General features: G+C 50.0%; 1 protein-coding gene across 1 annotated transcript in view; it reads left to right on the top strand.

The window, feature by feature from the left end:
• Positions 1-2,301: 2,301 nt before the first annotated feature.
• Positions 2,302-16,296, top strand: part of EFCAB12 (EF-hand calcium binding domain 12) — an 18,044-nt gene continuing 4,049 nt past the window's right edge. Inside the window, exons 1-6 of the mRNA XM_007461580.1 lie at positions 2,302-2,350; positions 6,991-7,439; positions 10,506-10,691; positions 12,528-12,735; positions 12,825-12,875; positions 13,938-13,988. Of these exons, the coding sequence (XP_007461642.1) occupies positions 2,302-2,350; positions 6,991-7,439; positions 10,506-10,691; positions 12,528-12,735; positions 12,825-12,875; positions 13,938-13,988 (994 nt within the window). The remainder of the gene's footprint in view (positions 2,351-6,990; positions 7,440-10,505; positions 10,692-12,527; positions 12,736-12,824; positions 12,876-13,937; positions 13,989-16,296) is intronic.

Raw genomic sequence — 16,296 nt, 5'->3', positions numbered from 1 at the left:
AGTGTGCTGCAGAGCTAGTTGGTTGTTTCCACTATAGTGAGTGAGATTTCATTTTTTAGAGAAGGATGGATTTTTGACCATCCTTCAAAATCCAGGAACAGGAAAACTGACCACACACGTACACTTCCAAGGCAAACATCACTTCATGACCTCCCATCACGTTTTTATTTAACAGATATCAGAGTAGCATTCACTAAGTGCAAAGCTCTGTGCCAGGGAGGGGCACAAAGATGAAAAGGCTCTGTAGAGACCCTCATGGGAGAGAGAAGGGACAGGCAATAATGAAAGGTAACAAAAGGGGTAAGGTGTGGGGACAGGGTGCCCAACACTGCAGCGAAGAGTCCAGAGGGGCCCCTGCAACCCTGGCCGTACCTGGGGTCAGAGGGTAGGGCAGGCAGCAAGCTTGGGGCCTCAGGTGTGGTGTGGCGGTGGGACCTGCTGTCCAGTCCCGGCCCAGCATCTCCATCAAGACTATGGGCCTGGGGGTGCAGCAGGGGAGCTGTGCAGCAGCCTGGCCAGGCTTTTCCCCTTTCCTGCAGCTGAGGTTGCCTGGCCTCTGTATCTGTTTCCTCATCTGTTGAGAATGGATCAGTGATGCCTACCTCACACAATTATGATTATTAATGTATGAAATTGCTTAAATGGAGCCTGGCTTACAGAAGTGCTACATTAATGAGGCCCATAGGGATGGTCTGAGTGACGACCTCAGGTTGTTGAGAGGGTCACAAAAATAATGCATTTCAGTAAGGATGGTACCTTATGCAGAGTAAGCACACAAGTGTTTGGGTCTTTTCTAACTTCTTTATTTGAGACAAAATCCACATAACATAAAATTGATTTAACCATTTTTTAAAGTGTACAATTCAATGGTTTTTAGCACATTCACAGTGTTGTGCAACCATCATCACTAACTCCAAGATATTTCCATCACCCCAACAAGAAACCCCTTGCCTATTAGCAGTCAAACCCAACGATCCCTCCCTCCCCCAGCCTCTGGCAACCACTCGTCTGCTTTGTGTGTCTATAGACTTGCCAGTTCTGGGCATTTCTTACAAATGGAATCATATAATCTGTGGCCTTTTGTGTCTGGCTTCTTTCACTCAGCGTATTTTGAAGGTTCGTACGTGTTGCAGTATTACCGACCCAGGTTCTTAGACTCTTTAATCAACAGAAATTGATAAGAGGCCAGATGAGAAATTCAGGCAAGGCTTTATTGGAACTAGTGCTGCAGCAGGAGGGAGTGAAAACCAATAAGTTCCCTTGCTCGCTTCTTGGGTGGAGGGGGGTGAGCAGTCCCTTAAATGGGGCAAGGGTAGAGGCTGACCCATGGGCTGGAGGGGGGGCTTAGGTGGTCTGCCCACCCGCCTTGTGGTGCTGTGTGCAGAGGGCCTGCGCAGTACCCTGCTTTTGCTCCCCACACCTCAGAAGCAGCCGTTGGGTTTTGGTCTTTTTGTATCATGTTGTTCATAATTGGCCACAACTGCACATACGTGCAGTTATTTTTCATCCCTTATATAGTTTCTTACTCGAGGAGACACTTGTCCAGGTGTAAGCACTGCAGCAAAGGGTCCCAGGTCCCAGCCTGTCTCAGCAGCATGTGTCAATACCTCATTCCTTTTTATGACTAAATAATATAACGTCGTTTGGATAGACCACCTTTTGTCTATCCATTCATCAATGGACATTTCAAATATTATTAATACTCCAGTTCTCAGGTTCTATAATTCCAAACCATGGCACCCTGTCTTTCAGGGACAAAGCATACCAAAAACACTGCCTCTATTTGGCCACGACTCTCTCGGGTTCCCTCTGGAGGAGGGAGCACCTGTCCTTTGGGTGAGAACACAGCCCTAAACATGTAGAGACCTGCTGAAGACCCTACGGCTTACAGGAAAACCTGGGATTTATTACTCCAGATTCAAGGGCCACTGGGCCAACCTAAGAAATCCTGTCTTTTGCGGAGCCGGATGCTCTGCACCATTTCCTCGCGGCTTCCTCCAAGTCCCCTCCCAGGACCCTCGAAGGGAGCGAGACTGTCGGGGTCTCCCGCTCGGGCGGATCCTCTCCCCGCGGGCCTCCGGCCACGTGGCGGCACCCAGCCAATCAGCGCGGGGCGTCCGTAGTCTCGGCAACAGTTGCGTCCAAGCTCTGCAAGTCACGGGTCTCTTGCAAACTTGGTATTACTGTTTTTCTGGTACCCCATACCCCCGCGCAAGCAAGCACACACAGACACAAACACACACACACACACACACGCACATTCACACACTCTTTTCAGCACCCGCTTCCGGCGCCGCGACCATGGACTATTATTCTGAAGAGTACGAAGCTGTGTTCCGGTCTCTGCTCCGTAAGTTCACCCTAAGCTCCCGGGAATCAACGCCAGCTCCAGGAAGCCCTCAACCCCCGGGTGGACGGGTGCAAGTGGGGTGAGGACTACGACAGGGACGGATATCTCATTGTGTCGTCGTCCCTCTGGGTGCGGGGTTGCCAGGGAGTCGGGGGCAGGTCGTGCATGTTTCTCAGATTTCCTTGCCCGGGCTGGAGGAGCAGGCCGAGTTGCTTAGGCTTGGAGCCAGCGGCCCCACCCATGGGCCCGGGAAAGGTGTCCAGGCCCTCTGGCTGGCCCTACTTTGCTAGACATTAGTGCGTTCGGTACGGGAGAAAAGGCATGGAGAAAACCAGCAGTCTTCAAAATTCTGGTGATAGCCTGCTGTCTTTGACAAGCGCTGCAACTTCAGAGGTGAAAGCCAGATAAATGGATACTTACAGAAGAAGGGTCCAGGGGTGACACCCAGGAGTAAGAGGTCTGCTAAGTGCAGAGGATGGGGAGGAATGATTCCAAGGTCCTGGAGAGCTCTTTACACTGGAGCTTCAATTAAGGATACAAGGAGTTATCCAAGCCAAAAGGGAGAGGAAAGGTATTCCAGACCAAGGGAACGGCATGCACAGAGGCCCAGAGACATGGGGTCTTCAGAAAACTGCTGGTAGTTTGAGTGTTGCTGGAGATGAGAGGCAAGAGGGGTCAGAAGGGACAGGATCAGGAGAGATCTTGTGAGCCAGGAGATGGGGAAGCCACTGAGAATGACAGGACTGGATTGGGAGCGTCAGCAAATGCAGAGTCTGAATTGGCAGACTCCCCATGTTGGGAGTGGGGCGATCTGGGACTGTCCCAGATTCCCAGGCCAAAGACACAGGGAGGTGAGGGAAAGGTGCCAGGCTAGAGGGGGCTGATTGGATGGGGAACTTGGAAAGAGTTCAGTCTTGGTTGAGTTGGAGATCCTTGTAGGCGGTACAAGTTGAGATGCTTTAGGAGCAACTGTACGTAGAAAGTTGGAGCTAATTCCAAGTCATAAATATGGGTATGGGTGGCCTCTGCATGTGGAGGGCCACAGAAATGAGAGTGGAAGAGAGTGTTTGGGGGGGCAAAAAAGAGCCCACGTGTGAGCCTGGAGGCCGTCTGCATTTTAGGAGTGGGTAGGAAAAGAGAGGCCAAGAACAAGTGGCCAGAGAGGTAGGATGGAACTTAGGGAGAGATTTGTAACAGAAGCCAAGAGAAAAGGAGAGAATTTCAAGGAAGAATTGAATTGTCTCCAGACACCTGAAGGGCTGTCTCAGAAAAGAGGGAACAAATGTGTTTTCTGGGGCATCAGTGGGAGAGGACTAGGACCAAGGGTCGTAGAAATTCCAGGGAAACAAATTCTGGGTCAATATAAAGAAGTCTTTTCTAGCGGTTAGAATTAGGCACTCACAATGTTAAGTGGAGAACACCCTGTCACTGGAGGTATACAGACAGGCAAAGGCCACAGGGGCGTTGTAGAAAGAGTCCCCTGACCTGGGCAGGCAAGGGGACTAGCTGGCCGCTGAGAGCGTGCCTCATTAATCCCTGGGGAACATTTTCACACAGGCTCTACCCACAACCACATGGTGACCTCTTTTATTCGAAGAGCCCGCCTCACTTTTCTATCAGCGGACAGAGGACCCCAAAGATTACTAGAATGCAAGCTTGGTGGGCCTGCAGCCTTCACTCTGGAAGAGAAGGAGCGTGGGGGGAGGTCAGGGAGGAAACAGGAGCTGAGTCCCAGCAAGGTAGCTTTGCAGGCCATTGTGAAAGAGCGTTGTTTACTCTTAAGAGCAGGAGAAGCCATTTCAGTGAAGCCATTGCAGGGTTTCAGAGGGGGAAGGGATGCCTCTGGCTAAAGGCAGATCATGGATTTGGGGTCTAGGGGGGGCACAAGTGGAAGAGGCGAGACCAGTGAGGAGCATGTTTTGAATGCGTTCCCACGGTCTGCAGAGTACAGTTTAAACCCCTGAAGCTGGCGCTGGAGATCACTCCAACTGTATTTTCTTCCATTAACCTCCTCCTTCACACACAATGTGCTTCCAATTTGTGAAACAGTTTAGTAACCCTCAAGTCCCTAAACCCCACCCTGATCGATCCCCATGCTGGCCCCTCTATCCCTTGAAACCCAACTCATTCTGAAAGCACACTCAACGTCCCCTGCTGCACGATGACCTCCCAGATCCCTTGGTCAGCGTCTCTCCCCTGACTGAAACCACCTTGTAACCCCTCTGGTTACCCCACCTTGTTCTGTGCCAGCACACTGCCTGTTGGGCACCCAGCCAGTACCAAGCACTGGGTAACTTTCAGTAAATGCTGGTTTGATGAATGACTAAATTTTCATTCGTACCAAACATCTTGTCCTCAAAGAAATGATAAATGGGTTGTTGAGAAGTACTTACTTCTGTCCACATTGATGTATACATACTTTATTTTCTGACTCTGAAAGGAATACATGGGCATTGTAAAAGGACTTAACAAATGTACTGACTGTTCACTTTGTGCCAGGCTGGGTGCCGGGGATGCACAGGAAGTAAGACACAGTTCTCGCCATTGGGAAACTCACAGGCTGTTGGGAAAGAGAAGTATCTTCATCCAGAAAAATATGGTAAATGCTATGAGGGGGCTAAGCATAGGGGCTATGGGGACCAAGAGGGGGACGAGGGAGAACCTGGGGTGCTTCAGGCGACAGTAATGCCTGAGCTGAGCCTCAAAGGCTAAGTAGGGAATAATCAAGTGAACAGGGGAGAGACAGAAGCGTGTTTCAAAGACAGGAAAGAGCACGGTTTGGGGGGGCAGGAAGGGGAACTACGGAACCACAGTCAGCTTAGTTTGGGTACAAATACAAGGTGAGGCAGAAGGAATGAGAGAAGGAGCTGTAGAAATTAGAGGGGTTGGCAGGGGTGGGTGGGACAGGTGGGGCTAAGTTAAGGAGATTGAACTTTATTCTAGAGGCAGCTGGGAGCAATAGAAGGGTTTTAGGCAGGAGAGTTTGGGTTTTAGAAGGAAAATGATGTTGACAATATTTTGAATAATCATGCTGTATCCCTTTTGAATTTTAGAACATTCCCACACCTGTTATTCATTTGATCTTCATAATAGCTTCGGGAGGTTGCGAGAGGAGAGTTTGTATCATTTTAGGCATAAAAGAATTGAGACGCAGCAGGATTAGGTGACAGCCTGGGGTAATATCAAGTAATGGCTAAGAGGTGAGCCCTGAGGCCAGACAAACCAAATTCATGTCCCAGCTCTGCTACTAAGCAACTGTGTGACCTTGGGCCTCCCTGGGCCTCGGTGTCCCTATCTGTAAAAATGGGTGTAAATCATGATGCCAACCTGTTAGGTCTGTCCACTTGTCATTCACTCACTCACCAAATATCTACTGAGCTCCCACTATATGTTGGCACCGTGGAGGTGCTGGGACTCCAGCAGGGAACAAGAGAGATGAGATCTCGGTTCACAGTGTATTGGAAAAAAATAAACCAAATAATTGCGCCAGGGGTTTCAAATACAACTGTCTGCCTGAACCAAGCCCTTACTGAATGAAATGAGCTGCGTGTGAGACGATAGGGAATGGTGAGGCCTATGGCAAGCTGCAGAGCGCATGCCCCAGCCTATCGCAGTGCAAACTGGAAAAGTTTAAGCAAACAAGTATGTTAAGCAAAACAGGACCCTAGGCCCCATTCAGTATGAGGGCTGCCAGTTTGCAACCCTTGATTTACATACTTATGATAAGTGGTCCGAAGGAAAAGTACAGAGATAACATGAGGATATAACACAGCCTGAAGCTGGAGAGTGAACGTTTGGTCTGACACGTGGAGAATGAGGAGGAGCGAGGAGGCGATGGATGGGGGAGGGAGCATTCCTGGCAGGGGGAGCAGCGTGTGGAACCCTTAGGCAGGATGGGGTTTGGATCATTCAGGGAACAGAGAGAACGCCAAGACATCTGGACAGGGTAAGGAAAGACAGGCAAGTGATGAGGCAGGAAAGGTTGGCGGAGGAGGGTCATGGGACTTTATTTTGAGGACTATGAAAAGTCATGGAAGTATTTCAAAATGGGAGGGTAAGTATATAAAAAAATAATAATAACAGTGCACTTATTATGAACAAACTGGACTGATTCTAAACATCTCCACCACTCAATAAGGTAGGTACCATCATTATCCCCATTTTACAGATGAAAAAATTGAGACCCTGCAAGGATAAGTGATCATGGCCCCAGTAAGCGGCAGGGCCGGAACTCAGACCGGAGCGTTCTGGCTGCAAAGCCTCTGCACTTTAAGGCACTAGGCTGCCTCAGTTGATCTGACCAGATCAGAATGGCATTTTAAAAAGATCATTCTGATTGCCAAGGAGTACTGGGGGCAGGGGGCTGAAGTACTGGGGGCAGGGGTGGGGGGGGTGGGGGGGAGTAAGATTAGAATCTAAAAAGTTTATGAGAAAGCACATAAATCTCTTAGCATAGTGCCTGCCGTTGGGATTGCCCAGTCACATTAGATGTAATTATTTTCATCATCATAGCAAGTCAACAATAACGCCAGGCCTGGAACCCAGGTGCCCTGATGCCCAGCCTGGTGCTGAAGCATTTCTCCTTCCTGACTCCTTTGGTCCTCTTCGTGAAAGGAACTCACCTTTTAACCCTCTTCCAGGGTTCTACCAGTCTAAGTCCTTGGTTGACGATGGAAGTGCCAGCAAGGAGCTCGTGTTCAACCCTGAAGCGGTCATCGCCCACTGCTTCAAGCAGTTCAAGCAGGAGGATTTCCACCTGCCTCACAGCCGCCGGAGGATCATCTTCTTGCCTCGAAACGAGGCTCTGATGCCCATCAATCCCACCCCCAACCCCCAGGCTCCCCGCAAGCCCACCCCCAGCTCCAAAGCCCTGGAAGTTGGGGACATCCAAGAACAGCCAGAGGACCCAAGGGCCTGGCTGACCCAGAGGCTGAGGGTTCGGCAGGACCTGGAGTCATTTGGCAGCATAGAGAGGTGGCTGCGGAACAAGTCCAGACTCACGCCTTCGGAGGCCAAGGTCCTACACGAGAGCCACAAGGAGCACAAGGCCCGGCTGACGGGCCAGCTGGCCACTCCCAGACACACCGAGGTGAGCAGCCCCATTTGCCAGATGCAGACACTTTGGGTGTTAGGGGCATGCTGTCATTTCACTCCCTTGAATTAGGCAGGATGGGGATCTTTTACCCTCACCCCCACCCACCATCCCCCTCCCAGTCCCAGGGGAGCAAAGAGAAGTCCTGAAAAGGTGTATTTGTTATCTGTTGCTGCATAACAAATACCCCCAAGGTGACTTAAAGCAACAGATGTTCATTATGTCACTGCTTCTGAGAATGAGGAAGCTGGGAGGAGCTTAGCTGGATGGCACTGGCTCAAGCTCTCATCTCAAGATGCTGGCCTGGGCCACAGACACCTGAAGGCTTGACTGGGCAGGATGACCCGCTTCCAAGCTGGCTGCTGGCAGGAGGCCTCAGTTCCTGGCCACATGGGCCTCTTCCAGGGCTGCTCAAGTATCCTAACCACATGGCAGCCAGCTTCCCCCAGAGCAAACAGTCCAAGAGAGCAAGGAGGAGGCTGCAATGCCTTTTTTTTTTTTTTTTTTTTGTGGTACGTGGGCCTCTCACTGCTGTGGCCTCTCCCATTGTGGAGCACAGGCTCCGGACGCGCAGGCTCAGCAGCCGTGGCTCACGGGCCTAGCCGCTCCGCGGCATGTGGGATCTTCCCAGACCGGGGCACGAACCCGTGTCCCCTGCATCGGCAGGCGGACTCTCAACCACTGCGCCACCAGGGAAGCCCCTGCAATGCCTTTTATAACCTCATCTCAGGAGGTCTCAGTTTCAGAAGTTTCACACCATCACTTCCACCACGGTCTGTTTGTTAGGAGCAAGTCACTAAATACTGCCCACATTTGAGGGGAAGGGGGTTGAGCTCCACCTTAGAAGGGAGGAAGGTTGAAGAATTTGTGACTATATCTTAAAACCACCCTGGGAGGAATCATCCCTGGCATTCATCTGTGGGGCATTTTAAATACTCACTGTTCATTCATTGGTTTATTCATTTGTTGAGGGACTATATGTGCCAGCAGGTGCTCACAGGGCTACTGTGAGGATCACAGCTGGGAGGTTGGGAGAAAATTTTTTATAAATTTGTATATGTATTTGTATATATTATACATATAAGTCCCTTTTATAAATATGAAAATAGAAGCTCAGTGAGGCCATACATTGTCCAAGCCCACAGGGTTAGTAAATGGCGGTCAGTAACCAAAGCCGTCATCTTCCAGCTCTTTGCAATACAGAAACTGTATGGGACATTTCCTTACAATACAGACACTTGAAATTTCTCCCAGTTCAGGTAAAGCTGGTTTAAGAGGTCAGGTAACTTGGGTTTAAACCCAGCTCTAGGTCTTCCCTGGTGGCGCAGTGGTTGAGAGTCCGCCTGCCGATGCAGGGGACACGGGTTCGTGCCCCGGTCCAGGAAGATCCCACATGCCGTGGAGCGGCTGTGCCCGTGAGCCATGGCCGCTGAGCCTGCGTGTCCGGAGCCTGTGCTCCGCAACGGGAGAGGCCACAACAGTGAGAGGCCCGCGTACCGCAAAAAAATAAAATAATAAAATAAAAATAAAAATAAATAAACCCAGCTCTGCTCCTTCCTAGCTGTATGATCTGGGCCTCAGTTTCCTCAACTCTTCAGTGGGGATAACCATTGTGCCTGCTTCCTAGGGCCACTGTGACATCTAAATGGACTCATTTATATATGGTGCCTGAGACAGTGCTGAGCGTATCGTGAGCACTCAATAAATGTTTGTCATTTTTATTATTATTGCAGACTTACTGATGTCATCTGGGTTGGCCCCCAAACTTCAGAGTCAGTCCTTGGTGTAATCATAGTCAAAAGCCAACTTTCATGGGTCCAGCACACGCTTTCCTGCCAGCAGCACAGCATCTAGGTATAAGCACAGGTCTCGGGTTAGAAACCCAGCTCCACCGCTTACCTGCTGTGTGAGCCTGGGGAAGTCACTTCACCTCTCAGCCTGTTTCTTCATTTGTAAAAAAAAGGGAAACTAATACCTAATACCGAATTCACAGCATTGTTTTCTTCATTCAGCAAACCATCACTGCCTACATGCAGAGGGCTGGGGGCTTTGTTGAGTACAAGGATAGGAGGAGGGGTATGTAGCTAAATAAGACATGGTCGTGCTCTCAAGGTGTTCCCATGCTAGCGGCAGAGGTGGACAGAGCAGATTAAGGACTTTACAGTTTGCCACAGACCATGAATAGACTCTAATACCCTGAGGAGCTATAAGCTAGGTAACAGCAAGGCCCTTTGTAAACTGTCAAGTGCTGCACCGAAGTACAGGAACATTATTCCTAAGTACAGTCTCCCTTGGCATCTGTCGGGGGGACCCCACAGATACCAACATCTGAAGATGCCCAAGTCCGTTATATAAAAGGGCAGAGTATTTGTATATAATCCCCAAGCATCCTTCCGTATAAGGAGGATAAATCATATCTAGATTACTTAGAATACCTAATATAATGTAAATGCCATATAAATACAATGTAAATTTTATGTAAATAGTTGACAGCCAACAGCCATGACAAATTCAAGTTTTGCTTTTTGGAACTTTCTGGAATTTTGGGGGGGAATATTTTCTATCTGTGGTTGGTTAAATCTGTGGACCCAGAGGGCTAACTGCATTCCCGTTCACCTGGAAATGGAGGAGTAGGATTTGGATAGGAAGAGAAAGAAGGAGAGGTGTTCCAGGCAGGAGGCCCAGAAGGGGCAGAGGCTGGGAGGTGAGGGCAGCGGCGGTAGGAAGCTCCGGGCTGGGGCATGAATATGCACCGAGAGCCCAGTGCAATTATAATACTAACTGGTCTGACAGGAGAGATGTGGATAAGAATGAAGTTTTACTTCTCATACTGTCCAAGCCTCTTGTTTCTCATGGGAAATTGGAGGCCCAGAGAAGCCAGATCCCCCAGGTGTCCCGTGGCAGGACGCACCTGCCGGAATCCAGCGCTCCTTGCCCTCCCCCTTGCTGTCTGTTCAGGGTGGCTCAGACTCTCTCTCTCCCATTTCTAACTCTGGGGATCTAGCTCCATCGGCCTGTCTCCCCCAAACTGTCCCCTCTACTCCACTCTCTTGCCTTTTTCAGAAGAAAAGCCCACGACCCCTCCACCGGCAGGTGCCCCGGCTACAACTGCCCAAACCCTCTGCCCTGTCGACCTTGTACTCTTACCTGTGCAGCCACAAGATCAAGATCCAGGAGATATTTCACAAGGTGGAGCAGGGCAAGAACCAGAGGATCTCCAGGGAGAAGTTCATCACGGCTCTCAAAGCGGTAAGTGCCTCCCCCACCCCCGAGGCTGGCCTGACTGGGGGATGGAGGGCGCCCATGCACCACCCTCGCCCCACTGCCCCCTCCCCAGATCCTGCTCCGACTGTCAGCCGTATTACTTATAAAGCCGCACTGGAATATGTGGCTTAACCTGAGGCCCCATCAGACCCCTAAAGCCACCCTGCACCGACCTGACCTTGAAAGGCCCTAGCTGAGTGGGAAGTCTGTGGAGTCAGCCCCATAACCTGCCAGCTGCTTGGGGAATCACCCCAGAACTGAGCACAGAGAGAGCTGGGCCTTCAGTCCTGCCTCTAGAACCTTCTAGAACTTCTGGAACCGTCATTGGCATATGACTCACCCGGGGTCTTGTTAAAATGCAGCTTCTCTCTCAGCTTCCATCTTGTTAAAATGCAGCTTCTTGTTAAAACGCAGTGGAAGAGCGGAGTCCTAACCACTGGACCGAACCCAGGCCAGGGCAGTGAAAGCGCGGAGTCCTAACCACTGGACCCTCAGGGAAGTCCCCCCAAGATGCTGCATTCTAACAAGCTCCCAGGGATGCCTGTGGTACAGGTCCACGGACCACACTTTCACAGGTTATTCAAAAATTCAAATTAGTTGTAAATAAATAAAAATCCAGTTCCTCAGTCACAGCAGCTACAGTTGGAGTGCTCAATAGTCACATGTGGTGAGTGGTTCCTCCACTGGATCCCTCAGACATAGAACATTCCCATCATCCCTTCTACTGGTCTAGCAGAGGTTTGCTAACTATGGCCCAGGAGTCAAATCCAGCCAGTCTCTTGTTTTCGTAAATAAAGGTTTTTTTCCTGTAAATAAAGTTTTATTGGAACACAGCTACACTCATTATTCTACATATCGTCATGGCTGCTTTCATGCTAGGAGGGCAGAGTTGAGTAGTGATGACAGAGATCACGTGGCTCCCAGAGCCTAAAATATTTACTGTCTGGCCCTTTCAAGAAAAAGTTTGCCGACTCCTGGTCTGGGTGAATTAAGCTTTTATATATTTTGAATACAAGATACCTTTTAAAAAAACCTTAGGAAGGGGAATGCTACATCTTTTATGGTCTTAAGTCATCACCAGTTTTCACACTATCATTTTATGACATGTAATTATCGAAACAACATTTCAAAGCATTTAAAACAACAACAAATAAAGGGTTGTTAATCAACGTAACCAAAAAGATAAAACATTAAATCCTTTAGCACCAGGTGAGTTCTGATCTTTAAGTAAAGCTCAGTGAATAATATCTACAGTCTAAAGAAGCTGACAAAGTTGTATTTCCTTTAAAACTTTTCTTCTTGAATATTCGATATTGCTGGCAAGCATTTTACTTCTCTGAAATTGCTCACCATCCTTAAAGGCGTAATGTGTATCAGATTTCTGATTCTATTTTACTTCAGTTCAGGGAGGCTTATGTGTCCCCCATGGAAAGGGATGACAGACGTGAAATCCTTCTTCCAGCCCAGCACAGGAAGGCTGTCATTGAGATTGGAATGCGTGGGGAGGGAGGCCAGAGGAAGAAGTAACAGACTCTGCAAAGATGATGATATGTCTGGACTGGGTTTTGAAGGAGGGATAGGAGTTTTTCAGGCAGGAAGTGGGAAATGTCTGAGTAAAGGCAGAGAGTGAGAACGTGTAGGGTGTGTTCAGGGCCCCGGGGAAGGGCTCTGAGCTGCTGGGCAGAGACCTTGGGTGTGAGCTGGGAGTGGCTGAGGATGAAACTAGACGGGGAGGTGAGGCCAGGCTGGCAAGGCCTTGGCCGTCCTGGCAGGACGTTTGGAGCCTGCCCGCCCGCCTTGGGGCCTCTCTTCTCTCCTCAGGTTGGAGTCCCTCTGAAAACCCAAGAGGTGGAGGACATCGTGATCTATCTCAGCTCTCTGGGAAAGCACAACAGCATCACCGTGGATAACCTGGCCAGCACCTACAAGCAGTGGTCTTTGGCTCAGCAGAAAAGCACCCTGGCAACTGCAACAGAGTGTACATATCCACCTCCACCCCCGTGTCTCCACTTCCGCATCCTGGGAGCCAGTGTGATAGAGGCAGCCTTGGCTCACTTGAGTGTGTTCTCCACCTCTGGCTTACTGTAGGTGGGCCAAGCCTCCCTCTGGTATTTCCAGGCCCAGAGATCAACCGCGGGGTAGATATTCTCTTGAGTGCCCAGCTACCGGGTACATTCAAAGATGAATGAGGTCCAACCCTATCCTTAAAGGAGGATTCTCAAAGGGTGGTTTTAGCCCATCAAAGCCCACCTGATAGGCTGAGAACTGACCCAAACGGCAAGTCTTTCCATTTGTATGTGGGTCCAAGGCCTTCCCACTATTAATCTACATATTATTGATAAAAAGTTAACTAGAATTCAGAAACTAGAATTAGTACATGTTTAGAGTTTACTGGAAAATCTACTTTGGTATTCTACTATCAGGGATATTAGCAGGGCTGCTGTGAACAGTTGTATAGGTTGTGCACAGCTCAAGTTCCATTTGCCAAGCTGTGTGCTTGTGAAGCCACATCTATCCAGACGAAGCACAGAGGCAAGTTAGAAATGAACCAGCCGTAGCTCTGCCTATGAATTTACAACACAGGGTACATCATGTTTTTTGTTTGTTTGTTTTTTTATTGTTAGTGGCACTATTGTAAAAAAAAATTTTTTGAACTATAGATAAAATTAAAGCCCTCCCTTGACTACTACCCACCATTCCAGAGTCCTCCTCAAATATAAACACCTCTCTCTTCTTCTAAATGAAACAAATCTTGCTTTGTCCCCACCCTCAGGTTGGCAGAAATTTAATTTCAGACACGTTTGTGAGGGTGGACGTGGGGGGACCTCCTCGCCCTCCCTGAGGTCATGTAAAAGCCCTGGGAGGGCAGCAGAGGGGTTTCCTTACAGAGGTGAAGATTTGGGCGGGGTCTCTGGAGTTCAAGGTTACACGGAGCTGGGCGCTCAGCGTCCTCACAGGTAGGTTCTTTTAGAGACGCCTCCCTTAGCGCATCCCCTCCTCAGTCTCACAGGGTAGCGAGATTTCTGACCTCCAGTCTCAACAAGCCTCCAGGCCGAGGCACCGTCACCCCAGGCACAGTCTCCATCCCTCTCAGAACCCCAGGGAACCTGAGTGCCCCCACTGTAATGAGATCCTGTACCCTTTGTGTCTGGTGCATCCTTGAGGTCTCCTCGAGTTGGGTGGGCTTTCCCACCCACACTCTTTTTGCCTTGTCATTATGCATTACCAAAGCTTATCGCAAATCCTACAGCCTCCCGCTGACCGAGGACGTCCTCCTGAGAGGTAAGGGCCTCGGGGCTGGTCCTCTGGAAGGTGCCAAGGGGGCCCACAGCCAGGGCGAGGGTGGCGTCCACCTGAGGTCTGTCCTCCAGCCGACACACATCCAAGCATGCCGCTGCTTCCTGTGGTGGGGACATCGCGGGGCCGGGCGCGGGGGGCGGGGGTGGTGGAGGGAGGAACAGCCCCACCTGGTTCGCTCTGAGGTGGGATTTTACAGCCCTGCAGGGCTGCAGGCTCCACAGGCCTGGAGGTCTGGGTTCCCCAGTCTAGAGCAGGAAGCGCCAGGACAGGAGTTCCAGGTGAGGGAGCCAGAGGTTGGGCACAAAGAAAGGATCCTGATTTCAGAGAGGGAGCCTGGCTGTGAGTGGTGACTGCTATGATGCACTGGGTGTTCCAAACCACTTGTCTAGGCCAGGCCTGTTTCTTGGTGTTTCTACCACACGGAGGGAAGAAAGCATCGGGAGACAGGTTCTGCGGAGGCCCTTTGCTCTCTGCTCAGACCACAGGCCTCCACCCTGAGATTTCCTACTGGTTCTGCCCTCTGCGTGGGGGAAGGATTGTGTTTCCACACATGCAACCCGAGCTGAACCCTCCACATCTCTGGGTGTGTGCTTCTGAGACATGGGACAGGGGAGTGTCCCCATAACCCCCTGGTGACAATGTAGCAATGCCGGCACCCCAAATTTATGAATTTATTTATTTAATGCGCAGGTCACTGTCTGTGCTTTAAAAACACGGAGTGAGCTGCACTTGAGGGCAGAGGTTTTCCCATAGGAACTCTGCAGGAAGGAGCTGTGGCCATACTGGGCATGTGGCTTTCTCAGAAAAGGGGGCCCCCAGAGAGTAGTGTGACTTACCTGAGAACAAGAGTTAACAGTCACAATTGATTGTTTCCACCTTTTCCCCCAGATGGAGGGAAAGACGTGCTAAACGTACAGGGCCTTGGGTCTTGTATTAGTTTGCTAGAACTGCCATAACAGAATACCACAGACCGGGGGCTTAAACAGCAGAAATGTATTTTCTCACAGTTCTGGAGGCTAGAAGTCCAAGATCAAGGTGCCAGCAGGGTTGGTTTCCTCTGAGGTCTCTCTCCTTGGCCTGCAGATGGCCACCTTCTGGCTGTGTCTTCACATGGTCTTTTCCGTGTACACATGCACCCCTGCTGTCTCTCTGTGTGTCCAGATTTCCTCTTCTAAGGATACCAGTCAGGTTGGATTCAGGCCCATCCTAACGGCCTCATTTTAGCTTAATCACCTCTTGAAAGGCCCTATTTCCAAATACAAATTCTGAGATTCTGGGAGTTAGGGCTTCAGTATATGAATTTGGGAGGACACAAGTCAGCCCATAACAGGTCTATACAAGGGGAAGTGGCCAAGGGCCTTCAGGAACACAGGCCAACCAGCCTAAACGGTCATTGTCTGCTGCACATGCGGCCCACCCCTTGCTTGGGCGGCCACTTGCTGCCCGCCTGGGTGGGGAGGGCAGAGACAGCAGGAGACCCCACTGCTCTGGACACCAACTTTTCACCACATCATCGTTCCTTCCTCCTCCCTTGGGGAGCCTTGTCTTCCTGGATCATTTACATCCCCTGGTCTTGGCTAGCGGTGGAGCTGCAGCTGTGTCTTCTAAAATACCAGCATGCTTGCCAGGCACCCGAAGGCTTCTGTGGGCTAGGTCTTTCCCCCGGACGTGCCCCTTGGTCTGTCCCCACCAGAGGATCGAGCCTCTGCTGATTCTCTCCACCACTGGCTTTTGCTGGCTCCTGGGTCCACACACAGGTGAGCTTCACCTGTCTGCAGGATCCCACCACCCATGGGAGCATCTGTGGATGGGCTTCCTTTTGCTTCTGATTGGTCTAGATGGAAAAGACACTGGTCCATCTCTGACCACTGTCCTGGCCACGATCTGTTGGCTGTCCTTATGATAGAGGCATGATCTGCTGTGGCCCGAGAGGCACAAACACGGGAATTTCTAGGTCTGTGTTCAAGGCTAGAGCTTGTGTTCAAGTTCTCAAACTTATGGGCTGGAACTCCAGAACATCGAGGCATTTCCCGTCTCCACTGAATATAGCTTTATTATTTTTCTCCCCCTGATTTTATAGATAATCCATGCTCACTTATATTTTTTGAAAACATAAAAATAAAACTCCCCCCAGCCTGAGTTGACCAGCAGTAATATTTTAGTGACTGCCCTTTCACAAGGACAGTCTTTCTTTACTATTTACACAAAATTATTTATGTAAATCATTTTTAAAGTCATGTGTGTGTGTGTGTGTGTGTATATATATATGTGTATATATATATATATATAT

The sequence above is a fragment of the Lipotes vexillifer genome, unplaced genomic scaffold (genome assembly GCF_000442215.2).
Source record: "Lipotes vexillifer unplaced genomic scaffold, Lipotes_vexillifer_v1.1 scaffold889, whole genome shotgun sequence".
Classification (NCBI taxonomy): domain Eukaryota; kingdom Metazoa; phylum Chordata; class Mammalia; order Artiodactyla; family Lipotidae; genus Lipotes; species Lipotes vexillifer.
Note: the sequence above shows the minus strand (reverse complement) of the source record. Positions and strands in the feature narration are given on the sequence as shown.